This window comes from Triplophysa dalaica, chromosome 22 (assembly GCF_015846415.1).
Source record: "Triplophysa dalaica isolate WHDGS20190420 chromosome 22, ASM1584641v1, whole genome shotgun sequence".
Taxonomy (NCBI): domain Eukaryota; kingdom Metazoa; phylum Chordata; class Actinopteri; order Cypriniformes; family Nemacheilidae; genus Triplophysa; species Triplophysa dalaica.
In genome coordinates, this window is record NC_079563.1 from 11080194 (window position 1) to 11091827 (window position 11634).

The 11634-nt window shown below is 36.5% G+C and overlaps 2 protein-coding genes across 4 annotated transcripts; both read right to left on the reverse strand.

The window, feature by feature from the left end:
• Positions 1–5417: 5417 nt before the first annotated feature.
• Positions 5418–7416, reverse strand: LOC130412055 (C-type lectin domain family 4 member K-like). 2 transcript variants are annotated; one of them, XM_056737165.1, is made up of 5 exons: positions 7191–7416; positions 6743–7105; positions 6358–6485; positions 6122–6228; positions 5418–5670 (listed from the first exon to the last, which is right to left on the reverse strand). In XM_056737165.1, the coding sequence occupies exons 1-5, from the start codon at positions 7375–7377 to the stop codon at positions 5517–5519; spliced, it is 939 nt and encodes a 312-aa protein (XP_056593143.1). In that variant the 5' UTR covers positions 7378–7416; the 3' UTR covers positions 5418–5516. The 2 variants fall into 2 exon arrangements, with proteins under 2 accessions (XP_056593143.1, XP_056593142.1); XM_056737164.1 differs by having other exon boundaries at positions 6734–7105.
• Positions 7417–8460: 1044 nt separating this feature from the next.
• LOC130411935 (CD209 antigen-like protein C) lies at positions 8461–10750 on the reverse strand. Of its 2 annotated transcripts, none has more exons than XM_056736954.1 (5): positions 10511–10750; positions 10022–10381; positions 9637–9764; positions 9396–9502; positions 8461–8944 (listed from the first exon to the last, which is right to left on the reverse strand). In XM_056736954.1, exons 1-5 carry the CDS (start codon positions 10668–10670, stop codon positions 8791–8793), a joined length of 909 nt encoding a protein of 302 aa, XP_056592932.1. In that variant the 5' UTR covers positions 10671–10750; the 3' UTR covers positions 8461–8790. The 2 variants fall into 2 exon arrangements, with proteins under 2 accessions (XP_056592932.1, XP_056592931.1); XM_056736953.1 differs by having other exon boundaries at positions 10013–10381.
• Positions 10751–11634: the final 884 nt, after the last annotated feature.

The window sequence follows — 11634 nt, forward strand, 5'->3', positions numbered from 1 at the left end:
AAACGAGAGCGAGAGATTTGGAGAAGGTGTGCATGGAGTGGAGAATGTTTAATGGAAATGACAAGACAAATTTCGGCACCACTGGGCACGTCAGAGACTATCTGGATATTTGACTGACAAAATGCAAAGGTGGAAAAAACAAACCTGAAAACATTGTGGTGGAACGATTTGACAATATTAGCCTGTGATAACGTTCCACGTCTCTGATGGGCAAGATTATAAAGTTGCCAAAGACCACACAACTACGAAATCAACTTAACACACACCACATCCATCCATCCATTTTCTACCGCTTATCCGAACTACCTCGGGTCACGGGGAGCTTGCGCCTATCTCAGGAGTCATCGGGCATCAAGGCACACACACCACAAAAAAAGCACAAAAAGTTTACATGCAAGTACAGCTGTGTCCAACCGCTGGACTTCCCGATTAAAAAAGATAAATTGGCCTTTAATGATTATTAACTTTCTATTTCACTGACTAATCTTTGACATCACACTTTGGGTTCAAGTCCATGACAGCAGAAGGCTATAAAACATAGGGGTATGATTTCAAAGTTTTTGCATCACTGTAATTTGACTGTTTGACAAAACAAATTGACTGAAAAAATTGCAAAGTTCTTTAGACAATTGTCATAGAAAGGAAAAGATTCTCTTCCCAGTTGTTGCAAATTAGTCCTGCCACATATATGTTATTTGTTGAAATGCAGTACACTCCTGTCTCCTAAAAGCACTGGATTATATGGTGTCTGCGAGTTAGATGCTTTTCATAAATGCCAACCCAATTAAAGTTAAAAAGACGCGGAGGAAGAAAATTGTGAGTGTTGTGGGAGGTAAAGTCAGAAATCTGCTGATTTTGTGCGTTCAAGGATTTAGGAGAAATTTCACAAAGTACGTTAAACAAACAACTAATACAAAGAACACAGCTGCGTCTGGAATTATCGAAAAGCAAAGTATGTGGCAGGAGACATTGAAGAGGAGACTGAAAAGGGCGCTACAGGCAGAAACAGTGTGAGACTGGGAGAAGAAGATGGCTTTGGGCGTGTGACTCTAAGGACCGTCCTGTACAATGTCCAACTCTCTCTGTCTTCGCTGTTTTCCTCTGTCTCTTGTTATAGGCCTCAGAGAAGAGTGCTAGGCTATTTTGGGCGAAGCAGATTTTGTGATTCTAGTGACGTACAGAACCCTGCCCTTCTAGTTTAGACCGATCACATTTGATGAGCCTTTAGCACTCTCTGGATCCATGCTGAACTTTCTGGCTATGAGTTTCATGGACAAATCCTGCCCTGAAATACTGCACAGACATCACACAGACTCCACTGTTATGCATCACTGGGTCTATAATTGTGTGCGTGCGTGATTGTACATGTCTGTGTGTGTGTGTGTGTGTAAGTGGAGAGAGAAGCATGTAGGCTAAATACACAATTTTTATTTTTATTACAGTAGGGTCCAAAAGCATAAACATGTGAAAATGCAGAATGTTTAGGCTATTTTTTTAATGTTTCTTGCTCGGTTTCTTTGTTTTAGATTTCTCACAATATATATTTTTAATGCTATTATAGATAACCGTTTGAGCACTTTAAATCAAACTGGATGGCATAAACGTCTCAGATCATCCTCTTTAATGGCAGAGGACAGATTTACAACCGCATAAAAAATGAGTAATATATCTCTTTTGATTACGACAAACACCTTTTTTTGATTTTTTGACAAATCCTTGTAATCCATGCAATGCTAAAGGGTCTATACGATTAACAAGTGTGCATCACATCTAATCTCACACCGGATTTTATTAAAGTATTACAAACAAGATGGCAGTAACGTGCAAACATTTTCACAATGCCAAATGTAAACTTAAAAATATAGTTAACAAATTAATTTCATGCAAACTCGTTGTGTTAACTAATATTTTTAAGTTGAATTAATTCAAATCTTTTAGGGAAGCCAGGTCACTTTTTTATTTAACCAACATTTATTTTTTACAGTAAATAAGCTCATTGTCTTTTTAAGGCTGACATTATAGATACGATTTCTCTTGCTGTATACCACGGGATGTGTATTACTTTAGATTGAGTGTAGTTTCAGGCTATGCATATTTAATCGTCTGTCTTTTTACTGGAAGTAAAATACACCGCAGTTGTATCTATTGACATTTCAAGGTTGAATTCTTGAGCTTGACAAGCCTTAAACTTGTTAATCGGCTTTCTGATTCCCAGGCAAACGGCAAAGCAAGGCAGGACAGCAATCTCTGACCTGAGTGATCTAACATCCACATCCACAGGCTCTATGTGTCCTACTCTTCTATGTAAAGCATATACTGTCCTTGCTGTTACTGCAATTGCTTATTGTGTTCATCTTTTCTAATGGCTTTTAACATTTTTTAACATGACTTTTACAACTTTAAAGCCCATTTCACTGGTTCTCAAACTGGAGGTCGTTGCAACAAAACATATTTCTCTATAACAGAGATAGGTGTAGGTCATGTTGTCAGAATAGAAACAAAATCAATCCTGCACTAAAATGAATGATTGTAACTCATTTTACCAATAAATGTCCTTCAAGCTTCAAGTAGGCCTACATCAATATGTGAAAATTATGGAGATACATTCTCACCAAAATGATATTTAAAGAATATAATTTTACATGTTGTGTGATCTGGACTTGCTTTTAAATACTTATTTCATTCATTTTGTTTGTGCTTCGGGTTGTAATGATGACACATTTTACCACTAATATCCTTGTGGTGGCAGCAAAAACAACTCATGTCAGCATCTTCAGTTCTTTATGGATGTATATCATGTACTATGCTAGGTATTTCTGAAAAACAAATTAGAGCGAGTTTAAAATTTTCATAAAAATCACAATTTTTAGATGTATTGTGTCAATTTCAGCCCATTGTCTGTTGAATTTGAACAAAATCAAACCTCAGGAGTTACAAAGTCATCCAACATCAATGTGAAAGATTGACAACATGAAAGAACTCATAACAACTGAGGTTAGCACTTAAACATTTTTTTTACTTTTACTTAATACATGTATATAAATACTACTGTTGTCTTGCTTAAAAGTGAGTATTTTCAGTATTTGAGGAATACAAATTACAGAGCTTCTTTTCTGTTATTTTGACTTGTTTCTCCAGTTTTCATCTTCTACAAATAAATACAAATAGAAATATTGTTAACACTTCACAGAATTAAACAATACTGATATTTTGCCTATACACAACCAAACCTATAAAAAGTGAAAGGAGTAGAATAGAACATTTTGAAATGGTCTCTTATGTTTTCTGTGACTATATATTGCATTTCAGTGCCATTAAAAAAGCTGGAACATAAGAAATGCACATCCAATGCGAGCTTAATTCATTATTTAAACTCAGAAAGAAGTGCAACACTCTGCGAGCATCAACTTGGGCTGTAACTTTATTCCATTATGATTTAAGCACTCACTGGACGGGTTAACTGCAGGGGTCACCGTGGCTGTCAAACAGAAGACAGGTCCAGTGGAGGATAATCAAGAACTGGCCAGTGGTGCATAAGGAAGAAGCCAATGGCTGTTGTTGAGGTGGATGGACACAGCATGGGCTGCCAGATGACCATGTAACAATGCGACACACACCCAGGTCTGATCAACCTGCGGTGGGCCTCCCTTGCTTAGCGTATCTTGTGATAAAGGGCCGAAACACCCAATGAGGCTGAGATGCACAACCGATGAGGTGTCGAACTGATGGGAACCATACAAAGGGCATTACCAGCAGCACCTCACCAAAACGCATCTTTCACTCAGGATAATGTGATGAAATTGGTACACGCAACCCATGAGATGGCTCTCTGATAATGGCAAGGCAAGGTAAGTATGATGTGTATTTCTATAACAATTTATCCCCCAAACACAGAGGATGTCTAGCCGATGAACCAGTGAAACCTGAGACCTCCTATCCTCTATTCATATTTTTGACTGCTTCCCCCTGCATGAGGTGTGGGAAATGTCCTATTGGGCAATTGAATTGTGCCGAAATAGTGGGATTATAACAACTAGTCCGATTAAGTGAATCTATGTACTTTAATTGATTGAGCACCACTTTTTCAACCATTTTCTTGATTTTGATTTCCATTGATTTCCATTGATTATGTAGGCAAAAATACATAACACAAAAATACATAACACAAAATACATAACACAAAATACATAACAAATCTATGTTCTTTCATTCTTATTTGTATCTATTGTCATCATAAGATTTATTTTAAACAACCAAAGTATGAAACATGCTCACAGGTAAAAATCCCAAACATATTCCAAGCTCCAGTGTTTCCATGGAAACCGTTTATTTGCACAACCCCCCCTGATTTAGTTAATGGGACATCCTCCCTACCCAACAAAAAATAAAGATGATATCTCGCCCGGGAGCTTAACTTGTTAAAGAGCTATTCAAACTCTCACGCAATTTTAACTTACAAAGCACTTACAAGTTATTGCGTGTGCGGAACATGTTAGATTCCTGTTAAATGCTACTTATCATTCAATGCTCAGCCAGCCTGAGTGCTTGGCACTGCTGGAAAATACTGTGAGGTGAATTAACAAACAAGTTTGTATCATCAAGGACAAAAACCGTGGCCTTGAATGAAGAGAGAAAGATACTATCATAAAGACCCGTGCAGATACTCAGCGCATTAGTGATCAGTTTGAAGAGTTGTTTTATATCCTTCATCTTTATTAATCCCACATACAAGTATCATCAAAAGTTTATAGATTTTCATCTTTTGACAATCTTCATATTGAAACTCAGTTTTAAAGGAACCCATAGATTGCTAAATATAACACTGTCGTTTCATCAGAAGTTCCTGTTTAGGGCAACTGAGTTCAAGTCAGGACTCTTGCAGTCTAAAACCAATACACATAACATTTCTATTGAGTTTCGGCAAGTATATGACTAACTCATTGGATGCCATGTCCGAGAAATTTAGATTATCTTAATCTGATGATCTTTCTGTTGAAGGTTCGACAAAACAACGCCAAGTTACAAGTGGGACACCTAAAGCTGAGAAAGAAAACAGGTAGCAAATGGGTTTCAGGAAATAAGGTCCAAAACAAACTAAAGCACTTTACATTAAGTGTGACGATAGCAGCTTGAGTTCTGGGTCAAAAGGAAATGCTTCAAAAAGAAATGGGCTTAATGGTTGGAGAGTGAAACAACCACAAAAGAGGAAGTGGCTGAATTAAAGAAGGATGTACAAAGAGCACCACCGTCTTCTTGAATGAGTTTAAGATATTACAAACAGTTTCCTTTATGTTGGTGGTCATTTGCACTATAGTTGTATTTAAATACGAGGACCATCTGGTAACCTTTATTATAACACAAGACACATCCATAAAGTTTGGGAAAAGTTGCTTTATTGGTGAATGTATTCGGGTTCAAGCTGTATTTTTGCAATACATGTGCTTTTAGATGAAGGTAAGAGGAAAATACTGGACTAGCCATAAGACAAGGATAAGGTTTTTGTATGTGTTCACAGTTTACTGTTTAAACAAATCAATGAACACTTTTAATGCCCTCTTCTCACAGATAAATCCGTAAAGTGTAGTACATGGATAATCATACCAGACTGATTTATAAGAAATAACACAGTTATCTTTTTTCCCGCCGTTGGGTTCTCCAGACCACCATGACCTGAAACAACAGATCTTCAGTGTTGTTTTCTGTATGATATGATACTGTGATAATCACTTATTAGGGATGTCTCAATAGTATCGTGGTCACATGACTGAATGAAACGAAAGGTCTTCTGGGCACAACACATAGAATGTTAGAAAAAATGATAGATGTTACCTTGGGCAAAGTCCATCAGGTGCAATTATTTTACTTTATAAAAGGGATTTTATTTGGGTCATTTGACCCATCTCATACTATAACTCATGCCTCTAAGCAACAGTTATGATTAGACGATAAAGAAAAGCTGATGCTTATGGCACGTTTCCAAGTCATCATTTGTCATTTTAAATCTTGCAATAAATATCATACTGTGGACTTTACACCGAGGTGTTTACGTACAGTGAGATTTGATATTGTTACATCTCTATTGTTTATTGATAATAATCTGATAAATTTAGTGATTTCTCACCCAGAGGTCAGTGCGCTGCCATCAACCCATTTCCATCTTCCCTCCTCATCACTGTCTGACAAACCAATCCAGAGAGATCTTCCATCAGACATTTTCTGAATAAAACCCTGACAAGATGAAACGATAACACATTTACAGTATATCAAATTATTATCATAATTACAATTAATGTAATAGTTTAACCCACATCAACACACATATATATTATACATATAGGCAACATGTTCTTTACTCACTTGTTCCTCTTTGTTGTCAATGATGATCAGATCTGCTCCTCTGTCTCTACAGTATCTTCTGCTGTCATCCCAGCTCTTCCATTCATTGGAAATGTAGTAAAAACTGAATCGAAAGTAAATCCAGCCATCTGTAAACACAAACAGTTCAACTAGTAGCCCTTTATCAATACTTAGAATATGGTGGCCTTAAAGTCACAGATACATGTACACAGTCTGTGATTTGTCAGAATGTTCATCTTGAAGAGACTACTGTGGTGTTCCATGTTTTATTTATTGTATTTATTGTTATTATTATACTTATGTATCACACTACAGAAAAAGCTGCAACATCAAATCTTCAGTCAATGCCGTATCAAGTTATCAAAAACAAAATAACCCACTTTACCAAGATACATCTGAAGATTCTTCATTTGACCTATCAGCTTATCTCTATCATAGGACAGATTTATATTCCCAAATATCAATTCCTCTATTGCTTTTGTGAAGTTGGTATCATTGAATAGGAGCAGTTCTCTCTCTTCTGTGAGGTTGGTGTCGTTGGTTAGTAGCAGATCTCTCTCTTTTGAAAGATTGGTATCCTTGTTTAGTAGCCAGTCTCTGTCTTCTGTGGTTGTTTGGTTGTTACACTGGTGGCGGTTTGCATTGATCAGGACCCACAGCATCATAACCGCTGTCAGTATTAGAACAAACATCAGCATCAAACATAATGTAACTGATCTGTAGCATCTGATCCTCTCAGATGAACTTCCTGGTGACGACAGAAATATAGACATTAAACAGCACTATTGAATCTGTTAATAAGTGCTTACGGTTTTATAAATGAATGCAATTACCTGTGCACTGCCGTGGATATTGTCTGATGGTACTGCTATCAGTATCTGTCCTGAAGTGACGATATGTCACACTGTCAAAGATCTCCTGCATCTTCTTCAATCCGTCTGTATTCATTCCCTGAAATTCAGTCTCTCTCATACTTTCATAGACAATCTCTGTCAATTCTAATCTTTTATAGTTAAACATTATAAATCTGCTAAAGATAAGCAATGTTACTGTGTTACTCTGTGTAAGTAGAACTAAGCAATAACAAAAGAGGAAGTGTCTGAAAAGAGGTGTAAACTCTATACTGTCAGATTTGCAGTAGCCCCTAAGTGTCATGAAACAGAACGACTTAGATGCAGGAAATAGTCAAACAGAAAGTTTATTCACACATGTAGAAAAATAACTGCACAAAAACACAAAAGTGACAGGGAACTCCTACCACAGATCAGAAACAAAAATAGTTCACTCAGACTTGGGCAAGTACGTGCTAGTGTCCGCAAGGGTATGTGAGCAGAGAGGTAACAGCCGAATGGGTCCGAACCGGCTCTCTCTAGAACAGCCGCACTTTCGAGAGAATGTGAGATTAAATCATAGCTTGAGAATTCTAACTCTAGAACAGAGAGCTAAAACCATCAGTACACTCCAGATGAGATCAGATACAACACATCGCCACGCTGAGCGAAGAAAGGAAATGGCATTAATAGAGGGAGAGATAAAGAGGAACAGGTGTGGGTAATAAAAGGAGTGACGTCATGAGTAGTTTAACCAGGGGGGAGGAAATTGACAGGGAAAACAAACCAGAAAAAAGCATGTGCGTTGAGGAAGGTACCTGGGGAAAATGAAAATGAAAATAAATAAAAACAAAACTAGAGACAGGACCTGAAACTAGGTGTGAGTAAATTCACAGCTTCTTTTAAAAACACGTTTTGCACATCCACAAACAATTATTAAGAACACTATTACAGTCAATCCTCTTCAATTCCACTTAAGAATCTCAAAAGACATAAATTATGTTTCATGAAGAACAGTAAAGATTCATACTTAGTTGAGATATATCAATATTGTGATTGCTTACATGTGTAATTGGAATAAAAGGAAAAAAAATCTGCTTTGTTGATACAATGTGTGATGGGGGATGAGGTCATTTGTAATATTTGTTTGGTTGAATTTAAGCATTATTTAAGCTTAACAAGTCAAATATCATCCATGCGAAACACCTTCATTATAAAGATAATAAAAACAAAAGACATGTCCACAAAATGCTGAAAAATGTGCTTTATTAGTACATACATTCAGGTTTAGGTTTCATAGTTGCATTACATGTGCTTTTTGATGCAGGTAAGATAAAAAGATATAATATATACAACCTATTGATCTGTGCCGATAACATGACATCGACATTAAATACAGACATTTAAACACAGAACAAAAAAATACAAAAGTTTAATGGAGTAAGAAAGATATACAGTATGTTTCTCAAGTTTTTCATTAATTAAATTGATGAATAACAAAGCTTTGTTACTGGTTGAGGCTGAATGAACAACTTTGGACAAAAATACTTACAACATGTCTAAATGTCTTTAATAGGGAAAGATCTGTATGTGTGTTCACAGTTTACTGTATAATCAAATCAATGAACACTTTTAATGCCCTCTTCTCACAGATAAATCCGTAAAGTGTAGTACATGGATAATCATACCAGACTGATTTATAAGAAATAACACAGTTCTCTTTTTTCCCGCCGTTGGGTTCTCCAGACCACCATGACCTGAAACAACAGATCTTCAGTGTTGTTTTCTGTATGATATGATACTGTGATAATCACTTATTAGGGATGTCTCAATAGTATCGTGGTCACATGACTGAATGAAACGAAAGGTCTTCTGGGCACAACACATAGAATGTTAGAAAAAATGATAGATGTTACCTTGGGCAAAGTCCATCAGGTGCAATTATTTTATTTTATAAAAGGGATTCTATTTAGGTCATTTGACCCATCTCATACTATAACTCATGCCTCTAAGCAACAGTTATGATTAGACGATAAAGAAAAGCTGATGCTTATGGCACGTTTCCAAGTCATCATTTGTCATTTTAAATCTTGCAATAAATATCATACTGTGGACTTTATACCAAGGTGTTTACGTACAGTGAGATTTGATATTGTTAAATCTCTATTGTTTATTGATAATAATCTGATAAATTTAGTGATTTCTCACCCAGAGGTCAGTGCGCTGCCATCAACCCATTTCCATCTTCCCTCCTCATCACTGTCTGACAGACCAATCCAGAGAGATCTTCCATCAGACATTTTCTGAATAAAATCCTGACAAGATGAAACGATAACACATTTACAGTATATCAAAAAGTGATTCTTCCAATTAATGTAATGGTTTAACCCCCCCACCCACCCCCACACACACATACGGTGTACATATAGGCAACATGTTCTTTACTCACTTGTTCCTCTTTGTTGTCAATGATGATCAGATCTGCTCCTCTGTCTCTACAGTATCTTCTGCTGTCATCCCAGCTCTTCCATTCATTGGAAATGTAGTAAAAACTGAATCGAAAGTAAATCCAGCCATCTGTAAACACAAACAGTTCAACTAGCCCTTTATCAATACTTAGAATATGGCGGCCTTAAAGTCACAGATAAATGTACACAGTCTGTGATTTGTCAGAATGTTCATCTTGAATAGACTATTATGGTGTTCCATGTTTTATTTATTGTATATATTGTTATTAATATACTCATTATGTATCACACTACAGAAAAAGCTGCAACATCAAATCTTCAGTCAATGCCGTATCAAGTTATCAAAAACAAAATAACCCACTTTACCAAGATACATCTGAAGATTCTTCATTTGACCTATCAGCTTATCTCTATCATAGGACAGATTTTTATTCCCAAATATCAATTTCTCTATTGCTTTTGTGAAGTTGGTATCATTGAATAGGAGCAGTTCTCTCTCTTCTGTGAGGTTGGTGTCGTTGGTTAGTAGCAGATCTCTCTCTTTTGAAAGATTGGTATCCTTGTTTAGTAGCCAGTCTCTGTCTTCTCTGGGTGTTTGGTTGTGACACTGGTGGCTGTTTGCATTGATCAGGACAAACATCACTATGAATGTAACCAGCAGAATACACAGAAGCCCCAAACACACTATTACTGATCTGTAGACTCTGATCCTCAAAGACTGACTTCCTGAAGATGACAGAAATAAGATTATTTTATCCTTCCATCATTACATTAACAAATATAACAGCACAGATGTACAGTTTTCTACAACTATGGCTGTGCATTTTATTAGAACACATAAATGATCATCATTACCTTTCCACTGCACTGGCTGTTGGGTGTTTGTATCTGTCCTGAAGTCTTGATCCTTCAAATATTCTCCAGTGTCATAGATTTCCACAATCCTCTCCACTCTGTCTCTGTTTATTACCTCAGACTGAAAACACGTTTCATCATTGTCATATATAACCTCCATCTTTAACACTAATAAACCACGCTAATGCTTAAAGCACTTGTGTGTGGTTTGCTTTAGTTTTCCTGTTTTGCACTGCTCTTCTTTTTGACACTTAATATAACTGGTCACATGGTAGAGTGGCAAAGAGGAAGCAAGAGATCAATGTGTGATGTCCATGATCATGTGACAGTCAATGCTGTATGCAAGAAAGAGTTTAGGCTCTTTTAGAGCATATAGCATTTAGAAAACAGTTGATCTTGTCATTTAAAAAGGTTGGAAGTGGTGGGATTGTGTTTTTGGATTATGATCTCGGATGATACTGTATATTACCTTTTTGCATTGACAGCCACAAACGTACTGACAATGTATAAAGCTAATGATAGGGAGCTTATCATCTTTTATCAACCAGAATACAGTACTCTCATGATTCTATATGACTATTTATTAGCTAAGTCTGGCATTTTATTAGGGTTCGAGCCCCAAGGGCTAGAAACCTATTCTATTTGTATGTTTTATTTGTATATACTTCCTCCTATTTGACCATGTCAGTTTCAATTATAGTATTACCGGTTTGCACAAAGACCCTTCCCTTTCTGGTCACTCAAAGTAACATCAAGTTAACTTTTAGAGAAATATTTTACATATACATGCTATAAGTATTACACACTACCATAAACACAGAAAACACCAATGGCGGCTTTCATTTATTACTGGCAGATTCCATAACCATTGGGTTGTTCATCATAAAACCAAATGCAGAGCATTCAAAATGTGAAGCAAACCACAACCACTTTTTTGCCGGATGAAACTTCAACTCATAAGTCAATCTAGTATTGTGGTCATAGCGGACTATTTTAGACTCTAGACTGTTTGCAAAAACGCAGAGGTGGACAAAGTACACAACTTCCTTACTTGAGTGAAAGTACAGATACTACTGGTCAAATATTTCTCCACTACAAGTAAAAGTTGTAAAGACAGATTCTTA

Bases quoted from the DNA above. Each gene is read 5' to 3' on its own strand.
- LOC130412055 (XM_056737164.1), bottom strand. From the start codon at position 7,377: ATGTTTAACTATAAAAGATTAGAATTGACAGAGATTGTCTATGAAAGT. The intron at 6,486-6,733 runs GTTATTTTGTTT...TTGTGTTTACAG, and splicing joins GATGTATCTTGGTAAAGTGG to ATGGCTGGATTTACTTTCGA. The intron at 5,671-6,121 runs GTGAGAAATCAC...CTGTTGTTTCAG, and splicing joins GGCAGCGCACTGACCTCTGG to GTCATGGTGGTCTGGAGAAC.
- LOC130411935 (XM_056736953.1), bottom strand. From the start codon at position 10,670: ATGGAGGTTATATATGACAATGATGAAACGTGTTTTCAGTCTGAGGTA. The intron at 9,503-9,636 runs GTGAGTAAAGAA...TCATCTTGTCAG, and splicing joins TTGACAACAAAGAGGAACAA to GATTTTATTCAGAAAATGTC. The intron at 8,945-9,395 runs GTGAGAAATCAC...CTGTTGTTTCAG, and splicing joins GGCAGCGCACTGACCTCTGG to GTCATGGTGGTCTGGAGAAC.